Genomic DNA, 12,666 nt, shown 5'->3' with positions numbered 1-12,666 from the left:
TCCAAACACCGTTGTGCCCGCAGCCACTGCACCAGCCCCCTTCAGAAGAGACAGTGAAATGTCTGCACTCTTACATAAACCGCCTGGTAAAGCCTAAAAAATTAATTAAGCTTAATATTAAAAATCCTAACATCAATAACATTAATACTTAAGGACTAAACAAGTCTTGAGCTGCTGCTCAAGTCGTCTTTTTATTGAGACTGACATTAAAAGCTCGGAAGAAGGAAAAGGTCTAATTTGGGTTGATAATGTGGATATATTTAAATTAAAAATATGTAATAGTTATTTACATGCTTTATCCAAATGAATGTATTTACACTGAACATATATTCATATTGTATATGTTTACTTACATAATTTATAGCTTATGTTTATATTAAATGTATAATATGTAGTATAAGTCACAGCTAAGACAATGTAGTGGCGTGATAAACATGTATTAGAAGTGTTTCATCCCACAATGAGCTGAATTTTCTCTTTAAATAGTCCAAACCATGGACTAATATTTGCAGGGGGTGGAGGTTCGCTGTTGGGCACTCTAAAATATCACATCAGCAAGAGTATCTGCACTCAAACTAAAATTAACTGCTCCCACGCGTCACTCACGCTCTCTGTCAAACACCGTTAACAATGGCTCTGTTTCAAACGGCAGAAAAGATGGAGCAGCGCCTTCAATTAAAGTGTCACTGTCTATGTTAAGACATAAAATATTTGCTGGTTAATGTCTGAATTAGCAGTGTATGACTGACAGCTCCAGCAGCCCTTCGGAACAAAAGCCCTGCCATGATTCTGGGGTAATGGCAGAAAGCTAAAAAAACCTCAGCGGAAGATAGGGGCAATCTTTGAAGGCTGTAATTACTAGAGATGCTTTCTGCAGAAGTGGGTGTGCGCTGCTGGAACGCTGACTGCAGGGCTAAAGGTAATGGCTGTGAAGAAATGAGCTCGTAGCTACTCATCAGCCTTCTAGTTCAGGCTACTTTAAGTCTTCTCACTCAAATGGAATACGCCCCAAAACAACCATTCTTGGGTTTTATGTTGACACTCATCATCTTCTGTGTAGCGTCCACATGTGAAGGAACCTTCTCCTTCTCTGACGCTTCCCCTCTGGAAACCCCAGCTACCCCAAAAGACCTCAAGAGCTAACAATGATCTGCACCCTCACCTGAAGTTCAAGACATTATCAGTGCTTCTGCCAGCTCCTGGAATAAAAGCGCAGCTCGGGTGAGGAGTACAGCATAAAGAGTAACTTCAGCCCTTAGGCACGTGCACCAGCTAGTTATCCCATGTATAAAACACAAGGACAACAGCAGATTGCCTGCCACTGAGGACTGGTGACATTCCCATAGCCAGCACCGTTACCTCTGACTCACTGCATCACTAGAGCACCTCAGCTTTAGTCCATGTTTTCCCACATACAGTGTTAACATGCTTCTATGATCGCCTCTGTCCTCCTTTCCTTGGTCTTACTGGTCTTTATCAAGTTGCCTCACAGAACCTAAGATCACCCTAGGAACATACTACATTATCAGTCACTATCAGGACAAGGCAGAGAATTCGCTCCTGGGGCATAAGCTTTGTTCTAGTACTATAGCTGCACCTGATTAACTACACCGATACTACTGGAGTGAAAACAAGACTGAAAGGTACCCAAACATCCCGTTCTGGATGTGAATGCTGATGACATGGGGCATGAACTACCATGACAAATGCCAGCCCCTTCAGTCCGCTCTGCACCACCCTCCTCATGCAGGAATCCAGCTCCATCACTGCTGTGCTTTGCCTGAACCATCTGCGCATGGACCACACAGTGGAGAGTCAGAGCAAGAAGCTGCCACTGCCCCAGGGTTAAACAGCACTTCCTAAAGAGGGATCCACCGGAGAGGGCAGAGGCTGTTCCAGCTCCCCCAGTGAACCCCGCCACATACCCCAGAGACTGCGCAGTGCAGCAGGCTGGGCTCTTACCTCGTATCTGAGAACTCTAGGTTGGTCACGTTGAGGACCCTTTTCCTGTTGGTGCTGTAGTAGTAATCCACAAATTCCTTGAGCTTCATCTTGCAGTCTTTCTGCTTGGTGACATCAGTGACGTCAACACTCCTCTCTGGTCCTACAAATCAATTTGACGAGAGAGATAAAAGGGCAGCCTGACTTGCCCCGTTTTGGTTTTTTGGGGGGTGAGTTCACATTTTGAGAAATATCTCAAATCTTTTGATTTTCTGGTCTTCTTGGCCTTTGTCTCTTCCCTGTTTATGTCTCTACATACAAGATGTGTAGACACATAAAATGTGTCTACAAAAAATACACACAAAATGGTGCTTTTGTATTCGTGCCCTGACATAATTATTTCTGTAGCTTTTATCTTCAAAGGATTAATGTTATTTTGAGTCTACTAGTTTCATTAAAGGTTTTATTTGCTTGGTGAAAATGACATGCATATATGACATATATGCACAGGGTAAGCCCCACACACCACAATGTGAAAGTCTTGTAGACAGAGTGTAACACAGTACAGGGTATCTGGCCAAACTGATTTTCCAAATCTAAAAGTTCTCTTAACTTTCTTTTAAATTTTCGCTTAAGAAATCTATAATCAAGGAGGAGATTTGCAGGAAAAATCTCATTTCTTTAACATAGTATTTCAGGTGTGCCACAAAAAAAATTGACTTTTTGTTATTTTATTCAAAATTTCACTCATTCAAAATCCACCCCCTCTGTATTAGAGTACAGAGAATAATCTGCTAGTACTTATATGCTTCCTCTGACAGACCTGATTGGATACAAATCTCCCATGTTAACACCAACAGTATTAGTCACTTAGTGGGATTTTACACCGGGCAAAGCAGAGAACACATGGAGAAAGTTGGAGGTTTGTAAGAGTGCCCGTTTCCAAGCACTCTCTTATCCTTTCTGCAAGAAAAGTATCTCTACAGTCTTTCCTCCCTTCAGTTTCAATTGGCCATGTTCTTCCTCTCCTAGCATTTCATTCACAGCTTTTTTCACATTGCGGGGCGGGGGCGGGGGGGGAAATGTCAATTTGTTTTTTCATGAAGCGCTAGAACAGTAATGATGTACTTGGCAGTGTCCTTTGTGGTGTTTTCTCCTCTCTGCTTAGAGACGTTGTTTCTAACAGACATTCTAGGTCCAATGTAACAAACTACAGACCAGCGAGATAAATCCCTGCCTGGGAAATCCCGTTCAAGCAACCTAACACCGTGGAGGCCAGACCAGCTCCTATTTGTGCTGTTTGCTTTCAAATCTGGTGCCAACTTTGCATGCAACAGCCCGTGCTCTCCCCTCCAGCTTTTCACTGACAGTTCTGTGGTGGGGTGGATGATTTCGGCTAGTGACTGAGAGAAAGCCAGCAGATGCACAAGGAGCACCCGGGTCATACAAGGAAATCTGCTCAGCGTAGCAGATGGGCAAGGAAAATACGATTCATGCAGAAGCAATGGGATAGAGACAACATTGGGGGTCTGGAAATTTCCTTTATCCATCATTATATCACGGCACACAACCACTGCAAAAGCAACAAGGACAGTTCAGAGCAGCCGTGGCTGGTGAGAGCACCTTCCAGTTTGGGGAATGGGTCAACGCCTGGTAAGGAGAGCGCAGGAGGTTGGCAGACTGTGTAAGGAGATAAAGGGACCATGAAATGCAGACAGATACTCTGGAGCTGGAGTCACAGCTGCCAAAGGACGATGCCTTGCCAGAGATTGGGAGGCGAGAGAACCAGATAGAAAGTGACACAGAGGAGGGACAGGGCGAGAGAGGACAAGAGACAGGATCACACATGCTAGAGGAAGAAAGATGCAGAAACAAGACAAGTGACTTCAGAGCACTTCCACAGCATCTGGCCAAGGCGTGTCTTCCAAGCAGGATGACGTGATGACTTGTGAGAAGATGCAGTACAATACCCTGCTCAGGTTAGAGACAGGAGGATGCCAAAACGAGGCCAAATGACCAGCAGCAACGAAAACAGCTCTTGCTGACACCGGTGTTAAAAAACGGACTGCTCTTGCAGAGCAGGAGTCAATTCAGAAAGCAGTGAAGACCTGGCCTGAACAAATCATTCCTGGATACTACTACGTTTCTTTCAATGCAGCGCTACGGAGTAGATGCAGTCTGGCACGGGCTTACTGTCAAGTCGGTACAAGAAATGAGTGAATTAATTGCTAATTACAAGCTACCACTACTTAACAAACAGCAATGCCAGCATAGCTCAAGACATAGGCAATATTTTAAAATATATTTTATCATTTTTTGTTCGTTTGTTTGTTTTAAAGCAGCTGGGCTCCAAACAGTCCAATGCCACGTGCTTGCCAGACACTCACCGACGTAGTTTTCGACATCGCTGACGTAGAAGGTGGGTGCGGGTACGGACAAACCCAGGCCATCCTTCTTCGGGACGAGGATGGGCTCTGCAAAGCCCTTTTCTTCCAAATATTCTGTTGTTAGTTGGCTGCCCGGCACTTTCACGACTATATCTTCAGCACTGAAAGAGGAAACACAGATTCAGCAGGGAGGTGCTTCCACGTGGAGTTTGGCGTGTTCTGCATTACACTACTGAAAGGAAAAAGTTATGAATAAGCAAGTGTATGCAAATGAGGTGCATGAGACAAAAGCCCAAAAGCCATTTACTGCAAAGCACGCAGGGCACACTAAAACCGTCCAGAACTGATTCTCTCGAGCCTCCTGCACCAGCTACTGGAAACTCCTGAAATAACCGCGAACAACCGCTTCCCTCAGCTACAGGGACCTGTCGAGTTACCAGTGATCAATGATAAAGAAATTAGTGTTCAATGTTCCACTCTGAAGCAGGCAAGATTAAAAACATTACAGAACCTCAAATAAATTGCCCAGGAAATACTTTGCAAATCATTTTTAGGTAGTCAAATAAATTGCTCAGGAAATATTCTGCAAATCATTTTCAAGTGGCTGAGAGGGCTTCGACGTCACCAAGGTAAGGGCAGCTCCTTCAGACAACCAGCTCTGCGCACCAACAACTCACGTAGGACATTCCAGTCTGATTTCTAGATCTTTTCAAGAGCAAAACACTTCGAATTCGAAGGGAAAAGTGACTCTGTGTGAAGGATCATCAGTTCCAGAAGCATCCTGCCACCGCATGTTGTTCGTCAGCTGGGTCCAGCAGGCCAGGGCCATGGCTGCTGGTGGGGGCCACAGCAAAACTGCATGTTCCCCCCAAAAAGCAGCACCTCCCCGGGCAGGTACGGCTGATACATGACTGCCCTCTCCTGCAGCAGTTCTGAATTACAGCTCACGGCTTCATACCGCACCAAAACCCACCGGTAAGGGGATGAGGCTGTGAGGGCCACAATGGCGGCCAGCATGCTCAGGCCTCGCCACCTTCACCAGCCCACAACGCCCAAAGTGCGCAGAGCCCCCGACACCCCTTAGCTGTGAGGGACCCCCAGGCCTTTGCATGGGTGCTCCCCTGTGACCCCAGCATGCAGGGGGAACCCCTCACCCCGGGTCTGCGCAGACCACCCTGGTGGGGTTTGAACCCTGGAGAACAAGACGGCTGGACACAAACGGGGATAAACTGGAGAAACTCAACTTATTTCTGGATTGCACCAGCCATGGTGAATCAGCAATGGCTGATCAGCAGGCAAATTTCATTAATAATTGATTAAAAGGAGTTTCTCATTTCTGCGAGTGCTGGTACTGTCCCCCAGCAACGTGCAAAGAACGAGGCTGGAGGTTTTAAGGAACAAGAAGCAAACCATGATCTACCACCAAACCCCTGCACTTGCTTTGCAGTGCCCACATGGGTCGCTTGCTCTCATTCAAGTCTGATTTGTTTCTGTATGTGCCACAGAAACTTACTCCAAGACCGTCGTGAAAAGATCATCTCATAATGATCATGCCAAAATGGAGAGTCTGGCACCTACCCTGAAGTCCAGGAGCCACCAATTTCATTGTTATTACTACTACTGTGCTATTTTGGTATTAAAAATGCAGGAGCGGAATGGCATGAATTATATTTTTTGCCTTTTTTCTCTCTTTACTGTTCCTTTTGATCTGAACCTCACCACAGGACTAACCATGGGTTGTAATTTCCTGTTGTGCGCTGTGAATCAGCAAGGATGCTTCTGCCTCTAAACCGAGACCCCTTCTTCCCTGCATCGCGTTCCAGCTGACGAGCGTCGGGACAAACACCAGGACCCAAAATTAAATGTGAAATTAAATTCTCCGTAAAAAGGACTACGTTTTGTGTTTACTACGTTCACTTTACCGGTCTCTAAGGACTCCTCTAAAATAATTAGTTGTTAATAATTAAGGATTTATTTGGCTAAGGCCTACATTAAAGAACCAGAAGAAAATCATCACTCTTACAAATGGCTGCGAAGCAGCCTAATAAAGTGTGGACCATGTCACCTAACAATTAGCACTATTCATTACCCCAAACAAGAGAGCCTTTGTCACTGCAGCAACTGAGGGGGCCATTGTTCTTCTTCTCAGGACGGAGACAGGCTTCAGCAAAACCATTAGTATTTTTGAGAACTGGATAATTCTACGCAATAAATGGGTTAGTTTCTTAGGCAAGCAAGTGCGGGAGGGGCCAAACACCTTCTTCTCTTCACAAATACTGGCTTCTACGGACATCCGCAGGAACTGGCCTCAACCAAGAGTGGATTTGAACGTGGCACAAATATAAAAAAGGGACATCTGCAATAAAACGGCACTCGTTTAAACATCATCGTTCTATACTTCCAGCAAGGATTGTCATCAGCTTGGTGTGCTTTACCTCAGCAGCCCTGCCCGCATGTGCAGCAGAACAACCTACCTGGGGAAAGTACGACTTCGAAGCTCTTTTATAAAGACTTGGCTCCCGTTCTGCACAGGTTTGACCTCTGTCGTCTGTCCAGTGTCATGTTTATGCCAATTTCTTTTCTTTTTCACTGAAAAAGAATGAATTGGATAGAAAAGTAGAAGATAATTACTAAGACATCTGAAGGCCGGATGAATCTTCATTTCATTCCTTACGTGAGCAGAGAAGAGGGAACCCCCACTATGCTGCACTGCACATTTTAATACCGCTCTCAATTTACCATTAGACAATTATACTGTAGCCTGAAGATCTATTACATGCTGAACAGTGTGCGTTTTGTAACATAAGGGCAACCAGACGGATAATTACGGAGCTGCACAGCTACCGCAGGCTTCGCACAAACACAGGCTCTGGACATTTTGTATTCGCCAGACTACACACCGGATCCTTACCACAGAACCCCTAGAAAGCCGCTTCCCCGTCTTCTCACCATGCAGCGTAGATCTTTATGAAGATATTTGCCACGAATTATCTTAGTCTAAAGGTCTGTCCGCCAGCTGCAGCTTTGCCATCAGTTTTGATGGGCGTTGAATTACGCCCTGCACACAGCATGCACATAACAGGAAAAAGAAAAGGAAAAACCGAAACCACGCAAGGGCCCCACAAGTGTGATTTTTAGAATGCTTATGCCTAGGTTTTGAGGGCCAGGCTTAGGCCTTAAGCTGATGACAGCAGCCTGAAAACCCCTCGACTGTGCTCCCAGCGGGTGACAGACATAGAGGCAAGCTCACCATGGAAAAATGGTCAGCTGGAATCTGCACAAATAAGAAAGTCAAACGTCGACGTAGTTCTGCCTTGCCTCTTTGACAGCCAGATAACACAGAGCAAGAAAAACTGGTCCAGCTTTCTCTTTCAGTCAGCACATCTCTCTCAGCTCTTCCTACTTCCACAGTCTGTCCAGACTTGCTCATTTTGGTAGTCAGGTTTTTTTTGTCCCGAGTGTTTATTTGTACCATTTTAAGCCTCTCTTAGTAGAATTTTCTTGTTACAACTCACTGGTATTTTTCACCCTTGTTTTACATCACGGAACTCAGTATTTTAGCCCCAATTCAGGATCTCTTATGCTTTTTTACTGCTCAAAACAGCTAAGGAAGGAACCAGACTCCTCAGTAACCATGCGTGGACGGGACTCTTCCCTTGCTCTTACACAGATCTGCAGAATTCTTCATTAAGAAAGGAATCCAGAGGCTGCAGCTCTAAGACATGGGATTCAGAACAATCTAACTTTGTTTTCCCAACCACAACGCTGGAGTAACTCAAGTAAAGACATCTCCCAGTGAATCCATCCCAGGTTTTGCACCAAGCATGCTGGTTTCATTAGTTCCACGCAGCTCTCCAGCCTAGCTGGATATATTCATTAAAGCTGCTAGTTCTTTATCTTAATGACTCTCAGGCTTAGTGTATTAATTCAGTGCTCTTGGTAACAAAGGAAACAAGCCCTACATGAATGCCAAACCTTCCTCCTCTCCTTCCCTTCCCAACGAGTGCTTCCTCCCCCACTCAGCAGATCCCAACCAACACTGGGGCTCCTCACACAAATCCCAGTGAAACAGGTGTCACTCGCCGCAGTGAAAATTAAAGAGCTTATCAGATGAGCATGTTCTTTTATTTCACTTTGGACAGTATGGAGTGTGGAGAAATAAATGCAGCAAATCAGTGCTGAATTGAGACATTGACCGCAACTCTTCAAAAAGCACTGCGGAGCTGTTTCCCTCAGCACCAAGCGCTGGCAGGCATCCTACCTCTGCCACCCTCGTATGACACCCACGTCTGCCACCCACCTCTCCCACTGTCCACCTCTCACACAGAGGCAACAAAGCTGGCTCTGCTGCCAGAAGGCTCCCCAGGAGGTGCTGTCTCCTGGATGGCAGCAACCCGGCTGCTGTAGCCCATTATACTACATCAAATAATCGACATTTGGCCCATTTTCAGTCATTCTCTTTGCATATCATCTTTACCGTAACACCTCTGCAAGGACTAAGGGCCCGTTAACACGTGTGACAAACACCAGCTTTGGCCTGGAAGGCCACTTCTTCTTAAATTAATACAGATTCCTTTTTCTGCAGAACCTTTTGATCCAAATTTGACCTTTAGGAAGTATAACCCAAAAGAAAACCCTCCAGAGGAAAAAGAGAATACATTTTTACAACAACTGTATCTCAGAATGAGTAATTCTAGACCTCAAAGGTGCGCTTACATTGTTTCAAATGTATTTACGAAGAAGGGATACCTTGGTTCTCCAGCGGTTTCAGCCTGACTTTGGTTTGCATCTGTGTAATTTCACTGACTCCAAAGGATTTCTCCTGATTTTCACTGCTGCCAACGAGACAGCAATCAAACCGAACGTTTCAGATCGCATTATGAGGTTCTCCAGCGGTTTCAGCCTGACTTTGGTTTGCATCTGTGTAATTTCACTGACTCCAAAGGATTTCTCCTGATTTTCACTGCTGCCAACGAGACAGCAATCAAACCGAACGTTTCAGATCGCATTATGAAAATGAGTCAAGTCTGCCTAAACAAAGCACTTACATTTCATTTCAATGATGTCAGAAAATTTTGTATGAATGTGGGTAGTTTTTTGCCAAAAAGGCATCCCTACAAATTTCATTAGACCCAAATGGCTTAAAACGTCCTCTGACAGGAAGCAATCTGCTGGAAGAGTAGCCACTGAGCCACGCTGGTGAAACGGGAAAATGTAAGGACAGGAAAATGATTTTTGAATGTGACATCTGGAAAACATAGATTGCGGAATGCGTGCTCCAGAAATACACAGATATTTTTAAATCCAGACGAGCTGCATAACAGACAATCGCTGTCTGTGTTTCCCTTTGCTAATCTTGCAATAATTAAACCCCACCAGTGAACTGCTGGCACTGGAACAACTCTTGCTCGTTTGTAACAGAAGCGATAGTGCTCGGGGACTAGTTTAAACTTCTGCTGTAACACTTAATAAAGAAATGGGAGCAATCACCTCCCAGAAGTCCCCACAGAGCCCAGGAGCCCTGCAGCAGGGCGCCCTGCACTCAGACACCCGACAGGATGAACGCTTACAGCCGAGCTGCCCCTGCCCTCGTTTCACCAGCCATCTAACTGTCCTGGCCCACGGCACTGCGCAAGGAGGGTCCGCGGGGTAACAGCCTCATTTTTCAACAGCATCCACAACTTTAAAGGTGAAAATGGCTTTGCAGCGTGAGACCCCGTGATCCTGCCCTTCGCCAAAACTCCAGGTAAGGTTATCAATAATTAATGCTTAAATGCGCCCCGCTCGTACACTCAACTACTTTGATGATTGGTCTTGTGCGTCATTAAACTTCCTGCATTGGAAGGGAAAAAACAAAGTGGTGCTGCCGTGCTCAGAATGATGCGATGTTCTCTGTTCCCACCTCGCTGATAAGCTCACACATTGATGTGTGAGCATCGATGGTCAGAGCACTTTCCGCTGTGCTGCCGAGTTGGAGTTTTGTCTGGATAAAAAGAACTGGGGAGCCAAAAACCTTCTTAAAGAATCTGAAAATTGATGTTGATTCAACTTTCCTCGTCTTAACTAGAATATTAGACTTGTAACCTTTTTATTAGAGCTACTGTTCTTGAATTCTAAGACAGTGCACCCCAGTTCTTACAGAATTGATATTTAATTCCTGATTAGAGACTTTTGCTGCTTCTGTCTGAATTTTTATCCCTCACACTGAGAAGCAGGAGCCTTTCATCACTCAGGATTCAAAGCGAAGTGGGAGAAATCAAAGCTTCAAACACATCTCAATGTTATACAAAACTCACAGAGGCCAGAAAACTAGTGGGAAAATAGTCACAGAATCCCAGACTGGTGGGGTTTGGAAGAGACCTCTGGAGCTCATTTAGTCCAAGCCCCTGCTAGACCAGGTTCCCCCAGAGCAGGTTGCCCAGGAAGGCGTGCAGGCAGGTTTGGAATGCCTCCAGAGCAGGAGACTCCGCAGCCTCACTGAGCAGCCTGTGCCAGGGCTCCCTCACCCTCGCAGCAAAGAAGTCTCTCCTCATGTTCAGCTGGAACTTCCCGGGTTCCAGTTTGTGCCAGTGGCCCCTTGTCCTGCTGCTGAATACCACTGGGAAGAGTCTGGTCCCCTCCTCCTGATCCCCCACACACACACCTTTAGCTATTGATTAGCATTGACGAGACCCCCTCTCAGGCTGCTCTTCACCAGGCTAACCAGACCCAGGATGATTCCCATTTTTGCCCCCAAAATGAATGTTTCAGACTCCTCCCCTGTCCCCCTAGAAATTTTTTAATCTTTAACTTTGAAGGCAGTGCAGAAATAATTGCTTGGTTGAAAATACTGGATTTTAACAGGACAGAAGTCAGTTTCCAGCAATCCCTCGTGTCACAGTAGAAGAGGAACCTCACGATTCATTGGGTTCCTGGGAGATGAGCAGAGGGCTCGTCCTCTGAGTGTTGCTGTACGGCTGCAAAGCAGGAGGAACCTCTGCATCATTGCTGAGTTTTTAAAAGAAATGGCTTTCAAGGAAGGCACTTCATCTTTTACAGGAATTGGTTTCTTTCCTTTTTTTCCCCACTGTGTAATAGAAAGAAGCTGTGAATTAATCTGACCAATGCAAACACATCCTACAGTACTTTCCCAGACAAAACTCCCACTGAGATCCACTGTCACTTTTACTCAGGAGAACTTTTTCCTGTGAAAGAACTGTAAGAATTGGCACCCTCAGCGCATCCTACAATTTTGTCTGCTGCTGAAATCGCTACACTTTTAAATCCAGGCCAAGCACAACATGCTGCTTCTTACTCTCCTCACCCAGAGACCAAATCACCACGTAATTTCCCAAACTCACTGCATCAGAACTAGTCTCTGTAGGGTTTTTCTAGCCTACAGAACTAAGCATCTCCACAATTCTGAATTCCACTCAAGGAAGGAAGCATCATGTCCGTTGCCAGCACTGGGGACGGAAGCTCTCGGGGTACAGTGTCCTACACCAGCTCATACCCACTGCCTGAGGTCAGCCAGGGAGCTGCACCCAAAACTCCACCATCCAGTCCATGGTCTTCACCCCTTCACATCTTTTTACACCTTGTGTTTGGATTCATGTGATATTTAGGTGTGTCTTTTTGTAATGAAAAGAAAACAAACAACTCCTTTTGCGTAAACACACAGAATCTGAGGACCAGCTACGCAAGGTTACTTACAAGTCGACTTTCCGTGGGTTTTCTCGCAATTTGGACAGTGATAGATGTCGATATCTGGTGCCTCTTCTTCTTCAACACCCACACAGCTGGAATATATGAAGACAAACATTACATTAGCTTGATTCCATCTCCAAACATGCAAATAATGGAAGAAACCAAACCCTGATAAACAGTGTGTTCACAAAGCAGCTCTGCCAACTGCCAGCGGCTCTATCAAGGCAAATTGAGCTGTGTTTTACCCTAGGACAGTCACAGTGGATCTTTCACAGCCTGCATTGGTGCTAAAAAAGGTGCCAGTCAGGAGCCCACTCCCAGCTCCCTGGGAACGTGCACTACAACGTGGCAGAGGGTCCCAAAGACATTTCTTTCCCAGGGAGACCATTCTGTACCCACACAGTACCATCCTGTATAAACCTAATTAACAAAACACGTCTTCTTTACCAAGCGTGTACGGGCAGCTGCTCGGTACCACAGCTATCTTGGCAAGGTGTTCCCTGTGCAAGGCTCCTATAGGTTCAGTCACTATTATGATATATGAAGATGAGGAAAAGCAAGACACACAGCTCATGGCACTCCTGGCTGCCACAAAGATAGGCTGTACCATGGTGGCTGTTTAGAACAGCCACCAAGATTACTTTGGATGGCA

The 12,666-nt window shown here is 45.6% G+C and overlaps 1 protein-coding gene across 1 annotated transcript in view; it reads right to left on the bottom strand.

Annotated features, from left to right (window-relative positions):
• The window catches only part of PHF2 (PHD finger protein 2), a gene marked incomplete at its 5' end in the record, with an annotated part of 32,361 nt that extends 20,255 nt beyond the window's left edge, over positions 1 to 12,106 (bottom strand). The window contains 4 exons of the mRNA XM_010140110.1: positions 1,963 to 2,104; positions 4,329 to 4,489; positions 6,803 to 6,917; positions 12,021 to 12,106. Coding sequence (XP_010138412.1) covers positions 1,963 to 2,104; positions 4,329 to 4,489; positions 6,803 to 6,917; positions 12,021 to 12,106 — 504 coding nt within the window. The remainder of the gene's footprint in view (positions 1 to 1,962; positions 2,105 to 4,328; positions 4,490 to 6,802; positions 6,918 to 12,020) is intronic.
• Positions 12,107 to 12,666: the final 560 nt, after the last annotated feature.

Source organism: Buceros rhinoceros, unplaced genomic scaffold, assembly GCF_000710305.1.
Source record: "Buceros rhinoceros silvestris isolate BGI_N320 unplaced genomic scaffold, ASM71030v1 scaffold4467, whole genome shotgun sequence".
Lineage (NCBI taxonomy): Eukaryota > Metazoa > Chordata > Aves > Bucerotiformes > Bucerotidae > Buceros > Buceros rhinoceros.
The sequence above is the reverse complement of the archived record's forward strand: the minus strand, read 5'-3'. Positions and strand labels throughout refer to the sequence as shown.